Source organism: Hyla sarda, chromosome 13 (genome assembly GCF_029499605.1).
Source record: "Hyla sarda isolate aHylSar1 chromosome 13, aHylSar1.hap1, whole genome shotgun sequence".
NCBI classification, from domain to species: Eukaryota; Metazoa; Chordata; class Amphibia; order Anura; family Hylidae; genus Hyla; species Hyla sarda.
The window spans coordinates 17,020,688-17,039,279 of record NC_079201.1 but is presented as its reverse complement, the minus strand read 5'-3'; the positions used below and the strand labels follow the sequence as shown (position 1 = coordinate 17,039,279).

At 47.0% G+C, this 18,592-nt stretch overlaps 2 protein-coding genes across 15 annotated transcripts in view; one reads left to right on the top strand and one right to left on the bottom strand.

Moving 5' to 3' along the window:
• The window catches only part of MYBL2 (MYB proto-oncogene like 2), a 37,922-nt gene extending 20,363 nt beyond the window's left edge, over positions 1–17,559 (bottom strand). Inside the window, exons 1-5 of the mRNA XM_056549974.1 lie at positions 17,301–17,559; positions 11,746–11,839; positions 10,104–10,175; positions 2,174–2,266; positions 1,846–2,066 (exon numbers count right to left, since the gene is read on the bottom strand). Coding sequence (XP_056405949.1) covers positions 1,846–2,066; positions 2,174–2,266; positions 10,104–10,175; positions 11,746–11,839; positions 17,301–17,320 — 500 coding nt within the window. The 5' untranslated portion in view covers positions 17,321–17,559. The remainder of the gene's footprint in view (positions 1–1,845; positions 2,067–2,173; positions 2,267–10,103; positions 10,176–11,745; positions 11,840–17,300) is intronic.
• The window catches only part of LOC130297468 (uncharacterized), a 308,752-nt gene that overhangs the window by 144,418 nt on the left and 145,742 nt on the right, over positions 1–18,592 (top strand). For 2 of the 14 annotated variants that reach the window (XR_008849538.1, XR_008849534.1), the window contains one exon: positions 10,956–11,019. The exons of 11 other annotated variants lie outside the window; for them this stretch is intronic. The gene's annotated coding sequence lies outside the window, so the exon portion shown is untranslated. Of the gene's footprint in view, positions 1–10,955; positions 11,020–17,615; positions 17,688–18,592 lie in introns of those variants that run through there. One more of the 14 variants, XR_008849543.1, reaches the window with a different exon arrangement.

Below are 18,592 nucleotides of genomic sequence, written 5' to 3'. Positions count from 1 at the left end.
GAGTGCCGACGATGCAGGGGGATCCCGAAGAGGACAGGTGAGTGATCGCCAGCGGACCACACGGGGCACCGTAAACGGATATCCGGTGGCAGCTGAAGCAGTCTGCGCTGCCGGATAGCCGTTTATGCGACGGCCCCGACATACAAAAGCATCGTATGTTGATGCTGCCTTCAACATGCGATGGCCATGTTTAAATGATGGTATGTCGGGGCTATGGTAGGTCGGGGGGGGGGGGGTCACTGTAGTGGATAAGTTTATTATCGTGGGCGGGCGAGGGATGGGTCCGACCGCTGGGACCCATATATAGCCAGGGTGTCAGAGTAAGGAAGGTGGGAAACTCATTGGGGGAGATTTATATTTATCAATGTGAGGTAGAAATTTAAACCATGTCAGTGCTTTCTATGTTTTGCATGTCTGTGCAAAATCTATCAACCGTGCGCAAGTTTGTTGATACATTTTGCTCAAAACGTTCCTTCATGTTTCTACCGTCTGACACATTGGAACGTGTACTCCTCGGTGTTCTATATTTGCGCAAAGTTTTAATATGTAAACAAAAAATGCGCAATAGTAAATCCGTGTGTAAAGCATTTTTCTTTCTACGGTACACGAGCACGTAGAGAACATCGGAAGATATTCTATCAAAAAAAGACGCAATGAAAGTCACTACGCAAAAAATACACAAGAAAAAAGGGGTAAACTAAATTATATATCTCCCCCATTGTATATATAGCATTATGTGACAGCAGTTACCTGCATATATGGCAGAGATTTCAATACAATAGAGCAGGCATAGGCAACATTCGGCACTGCAGATGTTTTGGACTACATATCCCATGGTGCTTTGGCAGTAATTTGGCTGTAAGAGCATCATGGGAGATGTAGTCCAAAACATCTGTAGTGCCGAAGGTTGTCTATGCCTGCAATAGAGTAACTTTCAAATCACACCTTACTGTGCAGTACCTACCAGCCAGGAGCACTCCTAGATCCGGGACCAGGAGGCTGCACCACCTGCATGATCATCCACGCGCATTTGTAGTTGTGTCTATATACAGTACACAACTAAGCAAGGTGAGTGGTTCACTAACACCCACTGCACATCACTTGCTTGACAACACACTGTGTATAAAACGATACTTGCCCCATGAGGAGCTCTGCCATTTTTTCCTCTCCAGACTTAGACCTTACTGTGCAGTGAAATGGGGCCTGATCAGGTTTATTCCTGCGTTACAGGTGTTGAATCATGTCCCGATGGATTTAAAGTGCAACGGTCATGAAGTTGAGGCTATATAACCTACACACAGCCTTTGTACTGTGTGCAGGTTGTGTCTACAGTAGTGTTTTTACCTTAGTTCTCTCTGCTTTTATCACCCCTAATAAACGTTTTCGATAGCAGCCGCACACAGCGCGCTCTCTGCCTCTAGGACTCCGCACGCGCTCTCTGCCTCTAGCAATCCGCACTGAAGCGGCTGGCGGTGGAGCCAGCCATTGCCAGGATAACACATGCCGCGGCACGCACGGGGAATAAGCTAAGGGTCGCAGGCACTGGGACCTGTGTGTCAATCACACAGCGGTCCCAACACGGACGTACAGGGGAAAGGCGTGTCGGCGGCGGGGCATTGCGACCCTCGCGATACACCTATCCGACTGTGTGCGGCTGCTATCAAAATTTTTTTTTGGGGGGTGATAAAAGCAGAGAGAACTAAGGTAAAAACACTACTGTAGACACAATCTGCACACAGTACAAAGGCTGTGTGTAGAATATATAGCCCCAAGTTCTCGACAGTTGTGCTTTAACCAGCAGCAAAAGGTAGATAAAAAATGAAAAAGCATTAAAATCCAACCTACCTCCCAGGCAACAGCTTCGCTATTTCTGCCCAGCGATTGCCTAGAAGTTTGTGCGCCTGGCAGATTATGCGATCCTCCTCTTCAGTCCATGAGGATTTCTTCACCTCCGGATTGAGGTGGTTGTGCCAACGCTCGCGGCACTGTTTACCCAACCGTCCCTTTAGCTGCTTTGCAATGAGTGTCCAGTGTTTGGTTCCATACTTCTTCACCAGCTCGATAACCTGCAGGCATTGGAATTTACATATCCTTCAAAACAAATACTGCTAAAGGTGAAGGGTTGTCAAAGTCATTATGTTTCCATTATTTATTTTCTGAGATTCATACTAACCTTTTCATCCTCCTCTTTAGTCCAGGGCCCTTTGACACGATCAGGATGTAGAACGCGGAGCCATCTATGTTGACATTGTTGCTCTGTCCGGTTCTAAATGAAAAGAAATAGGGAGGATGTATAAAGCCAGTATGGGCATGTTCACACAGGCATTAACCGCTTTGTTTCAGACACTGAAACTGCACCTATTTAACTTGTCAAAAACCTTAAAATGTTACATTATAAAACCTCTCAGTGATCTCAATGGGAGACTGAACTGCATGAAACCACATGAATAGTGTTTAACATGTAGCCATACTTAACCCCTTAAGGACCAAGCCCATTTTCACCTTAAGGACCAGGACAATTTTATTTTTGAGTTTTCGTTTTTTCCTCCTCGCCTTCTAAAATCCATAACTCCTTTATATTTCCATCTACAGACCCATATAAGGGCTTGTTTTTTGCGTGACCAATTGTACTTTGTAATGAAACCTTTCAATTTACCCTAAAATGTACGGCGAACCCAAAAAATTTGATTTTTTAGACTTACCGTAAAATCTCTTTCTCGAAGGATCTATTGGGGGACACAGACTCTGGGTATATGCTGCCGTCTCTAGGAGGTGACACTATGGTAACCAATAAGTCGGCTCCTCCCAGCAGGATATACCCGCCTCCAGGCCACTGAACAATTCAGTTTCGTCTCAGAGCAATAGGAGACCGACAGGTCAAAAGGAAAAAAAAACATGAACTGTCCGAGAACCCGAACAAACAATAACTGAACACTCCCTCGGACAGATGACCGAAAAGGAACCCCAGAAAAAAGGGGTCAGGAGCTGTGTCCCCCAATGGATCCTTCGCGAAAGATTTTACGGCAAGTCTAAAAAAATCTCCTTTTCTCTATCGGCTCCATTGGGGGACACAGACTCTGGGATGTACCAAAGCCATCCCTTGGGTGGGCAGAGAATAAAAAAGGTCAGGCAGTCGGCTGTACCACCGCCCTAAGCATGGTGCGAATTACCTTGGAAGAGAAGCCGCGGGCCCTTAGAACCGCGTTCTCAACCGCCACGCCGTCAAATGCAGCGACTGTATATTGGGGTGGCAAAGGGGACCCTGTGACAGTAGGTCTGGACGAAGAGGAAGGCGGAACCGAACATCGTCCAGAAGCCAGGCGTACGTCGGCGTACCATGCCCTTCGAGGCCAGTCTGGAGCCACCAGAATGGCGGGGACTCCTTCCGCCTTGAGCTTCCTCAGAACCCTGGGAAGCAGAGGGAGAGGAGGGAGAGGAGGGAACAGGTAGGGCAGGACAAAGCCCGACCACGGAATAACTAAGGCATCCGCGGCTAGAGCCAGGGGGTCCTTTTGTCTTTGACACAAACTTCGGAACTTTCCGGTTGTGTCGAGACGCGAAGAGATCCAAGTCCGGGGTCCCCCAGAGGTCGCAGATCCTGCGCGAACACCTCCGGAAGAAGAGACCGCTCTCCGGGGTCGGCTGAGGAAATCCGCTTCCCAATTGAGAACTCCCGGAATGTGAATCGCCGAAATGGCTGGAACCACTCGTTCCGCCCAGAGGAGGATCTTTGACACCTCGGACATGGCCGCTGAGCTGCGAGTGCCGCCCTGCCGATTGATGTATGCCACAGCCGTGACCCAGAAGCAGGGACTCCCAATGCTTCAGACACAGAAAAATCGCCCTCAGTTCCAGAATGTTTATGGAAAGAAGGGCTACTTGGGGAGGCCAGAGACCCTGAACCGTCCGATTCCTGAAAACCCCCCCCCCGCCCGACAGGCTGGCGTCCGTCGTGACCACCTGCCAGTGGAGGGGAGGAAGGAACACCCCTGAAGAAGAAGACGGGAGCGGAGCCAAGAGCGCAGAGACCACCGAGTCCGGAGCGGAAGAAGAATCCTGCGATTGAGAGAGAGAGGGGACCTGTCCCATCGTGCAAGAATCGCCAGCTGAAAAGGACGGTAATGAAACTGGGCAAAGGGTACAGCCTCCATGGCTGCCACCATCCGACCCAGGACTTCCATGCAAGTACGGATGGAGACCGGGGATGGTGTCCGGAGGGAGCGGACTCCCGACAAGAGGGCAAGACATTTGTCCGGCAGAAGTGAATCCGAGCCGAGGCAGAGTCGAACTGAAGCCCCAAGAAGACCAGAGACTTTGTGGGGGAGAGAACTGACTTGTCTCGGTTGACCATCCACCCGAAGCGACATAAGGTCTGAAGAGTGAGGCTCACATTCTCCAGAGCCTGGGCTCTGGTGGGGGCTTTGATGAGAAGGTCGTCCAAGTAGGGTATCACTGAGACCCCTCTTGACCGTAACAGAGCTACCACAGGTGCCAGAATCTTGGTAAAGACTCGTGGTGCTGTGGCCAGACCGAAGGGGAGAGCCACAAATTGATAATGACCTTCCGGAACCGCAAAGCGGAGGTACCGCTGGTGTCCGGGAAAAATTGGAACGTGGAGGTAGGCATCCTTGATGTCCACAGAGGAAAGAAACTCCCCTTGATCCATAGATGCCACCACCGAACGGAGAGATTCCATTCGGAAATGGCGGATAAGAAGATGCTTGTTGAGACGTTTGAGATCCAGGATTGGCCGCACAGAGCAGTTTTTCATGGGAACCACGAAAAGATTGGAACCCCTGAAAGCGTTCCCTTGAAGGAACTGGAATAATGACACCCTGGATGAGAAGGGATTGAAGAGCCTCACGAAATCCCCTCGCAAGCGAGGGAGATCGGGGAGCATGGGACTGGAAAAAACGATCCCTTGGAAGGGAGGCAAATTCTATCCGATATCCGTAGGACACCTTGTCCCTGACCCAGGAGTCCTGAATGTGCGTGATCCAAACGTCCCAAAAAAACAAGAGTAGACTTCCCACCCGAAAAAAGGCTGAGTGGAGGCGGCCTTGGAAAAGGGGGGACTCCGACCTGGTATGAGGTTCAGGAGAGCCAGAGCGGCTACCACGGGAACGTCCTCTAGAAGAGTGACGCGTGTGGCCTGTAGCAGTGGTCGAGCGAGACCTGCGAGAGGAACGCCCGTGCCTACCAGTAGACTCCTGGGAAGAGTCAGAGGAGGCACCCCTATTACGCTTATGCGAAGCGCAAGGTGAAGGGGAACGGGACCTTCTAGAGGGCCGGTGAAGGGTAGACCTCTCCAAGGCTGTCACCACAGAACGGGAGACCTGTGCCAAGTTGGATATAGACTGGGAGAGAGAGGAAACCCAGGATGGAGGGGCGGCCGAACCCACCAGGTCTGAAGGGGCACCTGGGTTAGAAATAGCAGGGGGGTCTGGGGGAGCAGTGGAGCAGGCTGGACAAATGGGTTCAGCAGAACCTGACATTTTTGCAGAGCAGCTTTTACAAGCGTAATGGGTAACTAATATTCCCGGAATCTGCTTGGAGGGAGGAACAGTTCTGGGCACGGACATAATTAAAAAATGAACAGTCTCACCCAGAGTCTGTGTCCCAAGGCAGCTGCTGTGAGGAGAACTCTGCACCGTGCTGAGGGAGAGAGAAAAAACGCCACCCAATAGGAGGAAGAGGCCGGGTCAGAGCCAGGAGCTCTGTGATTGGCCCCTGCTCAGCCCCAACGCGCACAGTGCTGATTGGTGGCCCTTTTAGCGCTGCTGAGGCGCTTATGCGGCCAGGTGGGCAGAGCTAACGTCAGCTGGGCCGATGCAGATGTACTGCGGGACTCCTGTAATGGCGCCTGCTCCGAACCCTGAGCGCACGCGCCGCCTGTAGAGAGTCCCGTGCGCCCGGGAACGGAGCGGCCGAAATGAAAGGTGCAAGCCGCCCGCAGCCTGCGGCTTGTACAGTAACACACACACCTCTAATAAAGTGCCCGTATAGACAAAACACTGCCCCAAGCTCCACTGCCCCCCATATAATAAAAAAATTACTCCCCCTGCAGGTAAAAGTATCCCCCGGCAAGTCCAGCCTCCGTAGGATAGGGCCAAAAAAAAAAAACAGAGGGTCTCCAGCTGTTGCAAGACCTAGGGAGAAAAAGTTACTCACCTATGCTGAGGAACTTACCTAAGGAAGTCTTCAGACTGTAGTCTTCAGTCAGCATTTTCACCTGCAGCAAGCCAAGCTCATAGCGAGGCGAACAGGGAGGTAGGGGGACCCGGACCCATGAGGTACAACCCCAAGCGCTGACCGTTGGCGAGAGGGAGTTAACAGTACATCAAAGATGCCTGCCACCTCTCGCAATGGGGAAACAGTGAACATTGCGTTCCTGAGTCTCCACCTGAAAACAGAAATAAAAAGGAAGAACTAACACAGTCCCTAAACCTAATAAAATAAAAAAAATATGAGACTTGGTCTGGAGAACACCAGACCATGTCCACCTCCTTAACCCGATAATGACCACGGACGAGTATAGACGTCCAGGTTGGCGGCCGTTCCCGCACCTGGACGTCTATACTCGTCCATTATTCTCGTGGGTGCTGCCCAGTGCACCCACGAGATCGCGGCAGGGACTCGGCTGTATCACACAGCCGGGACCCTGCTGCACTGCCAGGACCGAAGTAAACTTCGGACCCGGCAGTTTTCACCCTTACAGCCGCGGTCGGAAGTGACCGCGGGCTGTAAGTGTTATGACAGAGGGAGGGAGCACCCTCTGTCACTCCTGCAGCACCCCGCATCGCGGGGTGCTGTGTGTGGCCGCGGCTGGCCGGGACCTGCCGCACTGCCGGGAGTGAAGTTCACTTCACTCCCGGCAGTTTAACCCTTACAGCCGCGGTCAGAAGTGACCGCGCGCTGTAAGGAGTTCTGACAGAGGGAGGGGGCTCCCTCTGTCTCCTCTGCAGCACCCCGCAGCGCGATCGCGGGGTGCTGCTGCATACCTGGGCAGCCGGGGGTCCTACAAAGACCCCCAGGTCTGCCCTGGGTATTGCCTGAAAGGACGTGCCAGAGGCACGTCCTAATATGCTGCCTGCTAGTGAAAACTGTCAGGCAGCATATAACTGCAATGCTTTGGAATACTAAGTATTCAAAAGCATTAAAAAGTGTAAAAAAATAAAAAATAAAATAAAAGTGTAAAAATAAATAAAAATGTAATAAAAGTGTAAAAAAAAAAAAAAAAAAATAATATATATATATTAAAAATACATTTATTAAAATGAATCTAATTTAAAAAAATGCATAATGTGTAGGATCGCATTGGCGGAGCATGTAATATGCTGCGGATGTCCACCATGTGATCCTACACATTATGCAGCAGTCACGGTAATGAGCTCCCTGCTGCGGCTGGGTAGCTTTGTGTGTCCACTCATAGCGGCGGATTTCCCGCCAGCAGTCATGAGCGGATACACTGAGCTACCCAGCCGCAGCAGTGATGGATATATTCGCCATGAGCGGGTGCTTATTTCCACAACATGGCGGATATATCCATCAGGAGCCTTAACTGTCACAGACAGACGCGTTATACTGCTAGCCGACCAAGGACCAATCAGAGTGGTCCCTGGTGCAGCCAATAACTTGTAGGGGTGCGGTATATAAATGGGGTCACTTGTGGGGGTGGGGGTACTGTTCTGCCCTGAAAGCCAAATGGCGCTCCTCTCCTTCTGAGTCCTACCACGCGGCCAAGGAACCATATATGGCCAAAGCGGGGGTATTTCTGAACATGGGACAAGCAGCTAAATAAAATATAGGGTGCATTTCTTTCAATATCAGAAGTGATGTACAAAAAATATGCCCCCCAAATGATGCATTTGTGAAAAATTGCAAATTTCGAATTTTTAACACTGACTTTGTAATAATTCCTGCCAAAAAACGATGGTGTTAAAATACTCACTGTACCCCCTAGCGAATACCTTGAGGGGTCTAGTTTTTAAAATGGGGTCATTTGGGGGGGGTGGTCCTATGTTCTACTACCTTTTAATTTCTGCAAACCTTGCATAGCACATAAAAAAAGATGTACTTTTGAAATTTTCTAAATTTCAAGTTAAATTGTTAGGCTTCTAACGAATTTAAAATGTTAATTAAAAACAAAAAAATGATGTCAAAATAAAGTAGACATCTGAAAGTATAAGTTTCATAAACTATTTGGTCAGTAAGTATAAATATATGCAACCTATTAGTGTTAAAATAGCAACAAATCGTAATTTTTTTTTTACATTTCATGATTTTTTACATTGTAAAAAAAAAAACTACAAATGATATCGGCTTACTTTTACTATGTACATGAAGGACAACTTGTGACAAAAAAACAATGTCAGAATTATCGTGATTGGCAAAACGTTACCAGAGTTATTCTCTAATAAAGACAGACATCCCCGATTTGAAAAAACAGGCCTGGTCTTTCAGGGGCGTACAGGTTTATTTGTATTGGTCCTTAAGGGGTTAAGACACTAAGCAAAAACTGAATTGCTCAGTGGCCTGGAGGCAGGTATATCCTGCTGGGAGGAGCCGACTTTTTGGTCACCATAGTGTCACCTCCTAGAGACAGCAGCATATACCCAGAGTCTGTCCCCCTCAATGGAGCAGATAGAGAAAAAAAATTTTTAGGGAGGAAATTTTAATGAAAACCACAAACATGGCTTGATACTCATATTTTTGTACTGCAAAATCTAAAACTTTTTGTACAAAATCAGTAATCTAAAATTGCCCTATTTTGTCCACCTATAACTTTTTCATTTTTCCATACATAGGGTGGTATGAGGGCTAATTTTTTGCACTGTCATCTGCACTTTTTATTGATACCACATTTGCATATATAACACTTTTAGATCATTTTTTATAATTTTTTTTTAAATATAAAATCTGGCAAAAAAGCTGCCTTTTTGGACTTAAATTTTTTTACGTTTATGCCATTCACCGTACGGGATAATTAACATTATATTTTTAAAGTACGGACATTTATGCACGTGGCAATACCAAATATGTTTATTAAAATTTTTTATTTTTTACATTTTTCAACTTTTATTTTACGCTTTTTATGTCCCCATAGGGGACTATCTATAGCAACCGTTTGATTGCTAATACTGTGCAGTGCTATGTATAGGACACAGCACTGATCAGTATTATCAGTCATCATCTGCTCTGGTCTGCTCGATCTCAGACCAGAGCAGAAGACCCCGGAAGACAGCCGGATGACATGCTGGATGATCGGATCGCCGCTGCAGCGCTGCTAGCGATCCGATCATCCATTCAAAGCTCCGCACTGCCGTGATCTGTATTGATCACGGCATCTGAGGGGTTAATGGCGGACATCCGCGTGATCGGGGATGTCTGTCATTACGGCCGGAACCTGCCGTGTATGACACGAGCACCGTTCCGATGCTCTCGGTCATACACAGGACGTAAATGTACGTCCTGGTGCGGGAAGTCCCGCCAAACCAGGACGTACATTTACGTCCGTGGTCGTTAAAGGGGTACTCCGCCCCTAGATATATTTTCCCCTATCCGCTAGAGACCCCTGCAATCTCTTCTGTGGCACCCCAGACATCCAGTGCATGGAGCTAACTTCGCTCCGTGCCGAATGACTGGCGATGTGGGGTGAAGGCTTGTGTCGTCATGGTTACTTCCCGCTTGTGAAGTCGAGGCCATGCCCCCTCAATGCAAGTCTATGGGACGCCCCTCCCATAGACTTGCATTGAGGGGGTATGGGCGTGACATCATGAGCAGAGCGTGGCCGTGACGTCACGAGCCTCCAGCGCTGCACCCAACGCTCTAAACGAACGCTGAGTGCAGCAGGGAAATCGCAAGGGTCGCCAGCTGCGGGACCCCCGCGATCAGACATCTTATCCCCTATCCTTTGGATAGGGAAGAAGATATCTAGGGGCGGAGTACCCCGTTAAGAGCACCACCCATGTTGGCAACAGCTTAAAAAATGCCACTGTGCAGCGCTGCATATGGGCAATGGTTTAACTAGGGTGCACATAGCCTTTCCATAAAGCAATTGTGCTCACAAATCCCCAAGCAGAGACGACCAAAACACTACTTACCGGCATGTGGCTGGCTATGAGCTTCCATTCACCCTGCCCAAACTTTTTCACCAAGGATCTCAGCAGTTCATCCTAGAAAAGTAAAACCAGATATTAGAAATCTTTTCAATATGTTATCAATACATAAGGAAACTGTTTTTAAAGGAGGCAATAGGGGTATTGGTGATGAAAAGACAAGTGGTAACATGTAAACCAGGGCTGGACAAATCCTCATCAGTAAGGGTTTATTCACACGGAAGATTTTCCATCGATGGAATTCCACTTGCAGAATTTCGCCTCAAATTAAAGCCCATAGACTTCTATGGGATTCCACACTCCCATTCACACTTCTGAATTTCCGCTTGCCGAATTGGTGCGGAAATTTAAGTGTGAATGGGAGTGCGGGATCCCATAGAAGTCTATGGGCTTTAATATGAGTCAGAATTCTGCAGTAGAATCCCGCAAGTGGAAATTCTGCCGTGTGAATATACCCTCACTAAGAAATTCCTCCATATTGGATTTTTTCTCCATTATACATGGGTTCAGAATAGCAGTAAGTGGTTCTATCAAGAGTCTGGTCATCTACACACTTCTATCTATGGCCAATTATAACTTTTATTTTAGTATCTTGGGAAATTACCCTATGTTAATACAAAACACAGTTTTGTTTCCAATTTGTCCCCTGATGATCCCGAGCATCCAGGTAAAACACGTAGGGACATGTATGTTTAGTTTGTGCATGCAACTCCTGTTTAGCATTGTCATTAACTATACATGTGGTAATAAGGTTTAATCCTAATATGTTTCTGTGTATTTCACCTTTTTGTACATAGGATCACAGCGTTAGGGTGTTGACCATTTATTTGTCCCTAGGTCATAGGTTTCTGCTTATCTCGGATATGATGTGTGGGCCTTGAAACATTGCCTTTCTCTGAAGGTATATTTCTTCTTGATTTATGCTTAATAGTAGAAAAGTTTTAACCCCTTCCCTCTCAGGCCATTTTTCATTTTTGCACGTATGGTTTTTACAAGGTGAGGAGGAAAAAACAGAACACTCAATTTTCCACCTACTGACCCATATGAGGGCTTGTTTTTTTACACCACCAATTTTGCTGTGTAATACTTTTAATCATTTTACCACACAATTTACGGCAAAACCAGAAAAAAAATTATATATATTTATATATTTTTGGGGGGCAAAATTGAGAAAAAAAAAAAGCCCGCCCGTGCCATTTACAGCCACATTTGCATATTTAGAAAAACTAATATTGCAGGCGAACGACCGGACGGATCTGGGCAAGGTAGAGATCATATGAACCAGCGTCCCCCGCAATATCCGTCACTACCTGTGGTTAGTGCGGGAGTGAACATGTGACAGTTTTCCTTTAAAGGAGTTATCCAGGAATAGAAGAATATTTTTTCTTCTTTATAATAAAAAAAAAAAAAAAAAAATGCTCCCTGTCTGTCTCCAGGTTGGGTGTGGTATTACAACTTGGCTCCATTCATTTGAAATGGAACGGAGCTGCAAAACCACTCCCAACCTGGAGACAGACAGGGAGCAGTTTTTGAAAGAAATAAGCTCTGTTTTTTTTCTGATTCCTGGATAGCCCCTTTAAGAGTTTTAGGGCCCGATGTAAATAGCGATTCTTAGAGATGGCCTCACCTCTTCATGGGTCCATTTCACCTTGACTCTGTTCTCCCTGTGCTCTGGAACATCCGAATCAGTGTCTTGATAATGCAAGTCATCCAGATCGTCACTGCGGAAGAGAAAGGATACGGTTTACGATGGAGCGCGAAAAGACAAAATACAACTGGCAGCAATGGCTTTCGGTTCGGTTAGGGTGCATTCACACGGCGGAATCGCCGCACTCTGAATTCAGATTCTGTCTGAATACTTCAGCGGTAGGACTGCGCGGCACCGCGACGTCACCATTGACTGCTATGCAGTGCTCGCGGACTTCCGCGCAAAGACTGAACTTGTTCTTTCTTTGCGTGGAACAGTTTCTGCGGCGGAATTGTCCACCGCTGAAATTCCTCAGTGTGAATGGGTCTCACATCAGACCCATTCAGACTGATGATAATGTTCACTGTGCGGAATTCTACTTGTGGAATGTATCCTTACAGACTATGGAAACAGCTGAGCACCACCTGAATGACAGCCTGTGTCTATAGCAGTGTTTCCAAACCAGGGTGCCTCAGCTATTGCAAAACTACAACTCCCAGCATGCCCGGACAGCCTTCGGCTGTCCGGCCATGCTGGGAGTTGTAGTTTTCCAACAGCTGGAAGCACCCTGGTTTGGAAACACTGGTCTATTGCATCTATAGACGTAGTCACCATTTTGCTAGTAGTAACTGGAACCAGTCAACATGGACGTCACCTAGTCACTCAGCTACCTATGTATAGACTGCACCTACCAGAAGTCATCACATCAAGCTCCGCATAGACAGTCAACCAGCAAGGCATGCTGGGAGCTTTCTGCTCCGCCAACAGCAGAGTTGTGTATACACCCCAGGATGTACTTCATTTTGCAAAGTATTTTTTTATAAATGTTAGTAAAGGGGTACTACGCTGCTCAGCGTTTGGAACAAACTGTTCCGAACACTGGAGCCAGGAGCTTGTGACGTAATTTTTTTTACATTTTTATTGGGGGAGGGGATTTTTCACATTTTTTTTTACTTACATTTTTACACTTTTTATGTCCCCATAGAGGAATCATTTGATTGCTAAAACAGTTATAAGGCATAGCACCAGTATCATTAGCATTATCGGTGATCTTCTGCTCGATCTCAGACCAGAGCAGAAGACCCCGGGAGACGGCCGGAGCAAGGTGAGGGGACCTCCGGCCGCCATGCTGAATGATCGGATCGCCGCGGCAGCTGCCGCAGATGCTGTGATCTGTATGGATCACGGCATCTGGAGGGGTTAATGGCGGACATCCGCGCGATCGCGGATGTCCGCCATTACCGGAGGGTCCCTGGCTGCTGACAGCTGCCGGGACCTGTCGCTCATGACGCATGCACCCGCCCAATGCTCGCAGTCATGGCAGCGCGTTAAATGTACGTCAAGGTGCGTTAAGTACCACATCATCATGACGTACATTTACGTCCATTTTCGTTAAGGGGTTAATGTATGGCGCAAGAATAAAAAAAATAAAAAAATTTGAGAGGGGAAATTAAAAAGCAGAGCGCAATTAAACAATTCTAGGTGGTGTCCTTTTTACGCAGTTTTTGGGAACTGTCCAGAGCAGCATAGCTTTGCTATGGGGGATTTTCTCCTACTCGGGACAGTTCCTGACACGGACCGAGGTGTCAGCAGAGAGCACTGTGGTCGTGACAGAAAAGAAATCCAAAAAGAAAACAATTCTCTCTGTAGCATACCGCCGCTAATAAGTACTGGAAGGATTAAGATTTTTTAATAGAAGTCATTTACAAATCTGTTTAACTTTCTGGCACCAGTTGATTTAAAAACAAAAAGGTTTTCCACCGGAGTACCCCTTTGGAGTCCCCAATAAGGACGTTATATCAATCATGAGATTGCTATGTACTGATCCGTATGATGTCATATCATAGTACTGATCAGTACTATCTGTGATCTTCTTGTCTAGCCTGGATCTCCGGGCTGCATGAGAAGCGTGGCGATCCTGCACGCTGAAAGGAGGTAAGAGACCTTCAGCAGTTATTTGCTCTTAACGGACCCCTACGATTGCAGAAAGGTGGTCTGTTAAATCCCACCGGAAGCTGTGGTTTCGATATAGATGCCGCCATTATCGGCGAGGTCCCGGTTGCTGAAAGTAGCAGATCTTACCCACTATGTAGTAAGCGCTGCGCCAGCGCTCAGTACAAAGCCGCGCCACATCATCATGACGTACATTTACGTCCATTTTCGTTAAGGGGTTAATGTATGGCGCAAGAATAAAAAAAATAAAAAAATTTGAGAGGGGAAATTAAAAAGCAGAGCGCAATTAAACAATTCTAGGTGGTGTCCTTTTTACGCAGTTTTTGGGAACTGTCCAGAGCAGCATAGCTTTGCTATGGGGGATTTTCTCCTACTCGGGACAGTTCCTGACACGGACCGAGGTGTCAGCAGAGAGCACTGTGGTCGTGACAGAAAAGAAATCCAAAAAGAAAACAATTCTCTCTGTAGCATACCGCCGCTAATAAGTACTGGAAGGATTAAGATTTTTTAATAGAAGTCATTTACAAATCTGTTTAACTTTCTGGCACCAGTTGATTTAAAAACAAAAAGGTTTTCCACCGGAGTACCCCTTTGGAGTCCCCAATAAGGACGTTATATCAATCATGAGATTGCTATGTACTGATCCGTATGATGTCATATCATAGTACTGATCAGTACTATCTGTGATCTTCTTGTCTAGCCTGGATCTCCGGGCTGCATGAGAAGCGTGGCGATCCTGCACGCTGAAAGGAGGTAAGAGACCTTCAGCAGTTATTTGCTCTTAACGGACCCCTACGATTGCAGAAAGGTGGTCTGTTAAATCCCACCGGAAGCTGTGGTTTCGATATAGATGCCGCCATTATCGGCGAGGTCCCGGTTGCTGAAAGTAGCAGATCTTACCCACTATGTAGTAAGCGCTGCGCCAGCGCTCAGTACAAAGCCGCGCCATAAATGTACGGTGCTCCCTGCGATGTTATTCGCTGCGGCCCTGTACATTTGCGGCGCGTGTCCTCTAAAGGGGTTATCCAGTTTAGCAAAATGTATCCCCTATCTAAAGGATAGGGGATACGTGTCAGATCGATGGGCGTCCTACCACTGGGTGTCCGCTCTTTTCTCTACGCTCAACTCCCGACGGACGCTATTAAAGGGGTATTCCAGGAAGAAGAAAAAAATGTATATAACATAAAATATATAATATAATTAGAGATGAGCGAACTTACAGTAAATTCAATTCGTCAGGAACTTCTCGGCTCGGCAGTTGATGAATTATCCTGCATAAATTAGTTCAGCCTTCAGGTGCTCCCGTGGGCTGGAAAAGGTGGATACATTCCTAGAAGACTCTTTCCTAGGACGGTATCCACCTTTTCCAGCCCACCGGAGCACCTGAAGGCTGAACTAATTTATGCAGGATAAGTCATCAACTGCCGAGCCGAGAAGTTCCTGACGAATCGAATTTACTTTAAGTTCGCTCACCTCTAAATATAATAATATATATCTATCTATATCTCTCTATATCTCTCTCAACTGGCTCCAGAAAGTTAAAACAGATTTGTAAATTACTTCCATTAAAAAAAAAATCTTAATCCTTCCAGTTATCAGCTGCTGAAGTTGAGTTGTTCTTTTCTGTCTGACAACAGTGCTCTCTGCTGACATCTCTGCTTGTCTCGGGAACTGCACAGAGTAGAAGAGGTTTGCTATGGGGATTTGCTTCTACTCTGGACAGTTCCCGAGACAGGTGTCATCAGAGAGCACTTTGACAGAAAAGAACAACTCAACTTCAGCAGCTCATAAGAACTGAAAGGATTAAGATTTTTTTAACTGAAGTAATTTACAAATCTGCTTAACTTTCTGGAGCCAGTTGCTCTATAAAAAAAATTTAAAACGTTTTTTCCTGGATAACACCTTTAAAGTGAATGGAATCCATCAGGACCCAACCCGTTTAGGGTCCATTTGCAGGGATAGTCAACTGTTGCAAAACAACAACTCCCATCATGCCCTGACAGCCGAAGGCTGTCAGGGCATGATGGGGGTTGTTGTTTTGCAACAGCGTCACAGGCGCTGTGTAGATTTGTCTGTAAGGAACCCGGACTGTGTTGCAAAACTACACCTCTCAGCATGCCCTAACAGCCAGGTCATGATGTCAAGCCTTTCATGTCCTAAAAGCAACATGCTGGGAGTTGTAGTCTCACAACAGCCACAGGTTAGAGAAACCCTGCAGTAGAGCAATGATGGGAATGCATGATAGGAGTTGTCATTTTGAAACCGCGTCACAGGCCCAGTGTAGATTGGTCTGTAAGGATCCAGTGGGCCTCAATTGTTGCAAAACTACAACTCCCATCATGCCCCGACAGCCAAAAGCAATCTGGGCATGATAGGAGTTGTAGTTTTGAAACATGATCACAGAAATTGTGTACGTTTGTAAGGACCTAGAACGGTCTAACGCAAAAATACAGGTCACATGTCCTGAGATCCTTCGATTGTCAGGGCATGATGGGAGTTGTAGTTTTTGCAACAGGGTCACTGACCTTGGGTAGGTCTGTCTGTAAGGATCCAGAACAGGGTAATGCAGCGTGCAACTACAACCCCCATCATCTGCATCACAGCCACCAGATTTTTTTTTTGGGGGGGGGGAGCCATAGCCCTCGAGCTGTAGGAAAACTACAACTCCCAGCAGGTCATGAATTCTACAACAGCTAAAGAACCACAGGTAGCAAAGCATCTCCTACAATGCCGTAAAAGCCACATGCTGGGAGTTGTAGTCTCGCAAACAGCACTATGCAACAATGTTTTCAACCCTGTTACAAAACTACAACTCCCAGCATGCCCAGACAGCTACGGCCCACAAAACCATGATGGGAGCTGTAATTTGGACACATTTAGTTCTACTGCAGTGTTTTATAACCTGTTGTAACAGAACTACAACTCCCAGCATAATTGGAGTTGTAGAATTGCAACCTGTGACCTACTAGAAATCAGTGTTTCCCAACCAGGGTGCCTCCAGCTGTTGCAAAACTACAACTCCCAGCATGCACCATCCATGTTGACTGGTTCCAGTTACTACTAGCAAAATGGTGACTACATCTACAGACACAATAGACCAGTGTTTCCAAACCAGGGTGCCTCCAGCTGTTGCAAAACTACAACTCCCTGCATGCCCGGACAGCCTTTGGCTGTCCGGGCATGCTGGGAGTTGTAGTTTTGCAACAGCTGGAGGCACCCTGGTTTGGAAACACCGTAATAGATAAAAGGGAGCCATAGCATTAGCCCTGGATCTACAAAAGTAATCACTGGTGATAGAATTCAGATGGAAAAACGCATCATGTGAACACTCCCTAAGGGGACAAGTGTGGAGGGGGCCACAGAGTCAATAGCAGAACACAATACAACTAAATGGTAGAAGGACAGGCTATAGACTTGCTGAGAGTCGGGCGGAAACGGGTAACATAACCCTAGAAGCCCTTAGAGGACATGTCCAGCTGATCTCCAGGCCTGGGCGGAGGTCACCCGGTCGATTCCCTCACGCACGGAACCCGATGTCTCACCTGCGCCCCATCCGGGCCATGTCCTCCGCCGCCACCGCCGCCGCCGCCGGGCCTCCCGATCAATTTTTTCGGGCGCTTATTGGTTTTTTTTTTTTTGTTGTTTTTCTTTTTTTTTTTTTTTTTCCTATCTCCCGCCCGCTGCGCGCGCACCTCGGGCGCCGCCCTTTCCGGGGGGTTCGGAGGGCACGCGGTGACGTCACGGAGGGAAAGGTGGGCGGGTTGGAGGGGGAGTCGGGCACGCCCCCCACAGGCAGATGTGAGAACGTAGGAATGGGGTGGGCGGGACCGACGCGGGGCAACGCGCCAATCAGAGAGCAGCGCGGGGAGGCGACTAGAAAGGGCGCGCAATGTGAAATAATGACATGGAGCGGCTGCGGCTGTGCTGCTGTGAGCGCTAGGCGGCGCTATAAATAAACTATATATATATCTATATATATATATATATATATAATATATATACACATACACACATATACACAGAGATATATATATATATATATATATATATTCATATATATACACACATATATATGTATATATTTCATTCACTATTTGTTTATTACATTTTTTGCTTTCTAGGGCAAAGTTTCCCAACCAGGGTGCCTCCAGCTGTTGCAAAACTACAACTCCCAGCATGCCCAGACAGCTACGGCCCGCCAAAGCATGATAGGAGCTGTAGTTTGGACACATTTAGTTCTACTGCAGTGTTTCATAAACTGTTGTAACAGAACTACAACTCCCAGCATAACTGAAGTTGTAGAATTGCAACCTGTGACCTACTAGAAATCAGTGTTTCCCAACCAGGGTGCCTCCAGCTGTTGCAAAACTACAACTCCCAGCATGCCCAGACAGCTACGGCCCGCCAAAGCATGATAGGAGCTGTAGTTTGGACACATTTAGTTCTACTGCAGTGTTTCATAAACTGTTGTAACAGAACTACAACTCCCAGCATAACTGAAGTTGTAGAATTGCAACCTGTGACCTACTAGAAATCAGTGTTTCCCAACCAGGGTGCCTCCAGCTGTTGCAAAACTACAACTCCCAGCATGCCCGGACAGCCGAAGGCTGTCCGGGCATGCTGAGAGCTGTAGTTTTGCAACAGCTGGAAACCAATGACGTCAGCAAATAAAATACAAAATGTGACAGAATTCTGGCAAAATATATAAGGTCACCTCATGATCAACCACTGTAGGAAACGTTAAGCTCAGGCTATGTTCACACACACAGTATTTTTGGGCTTTATTTTCAGCCATTTTTTTTTTTTTTTTTTTAATATGGCTCAGATACGGATT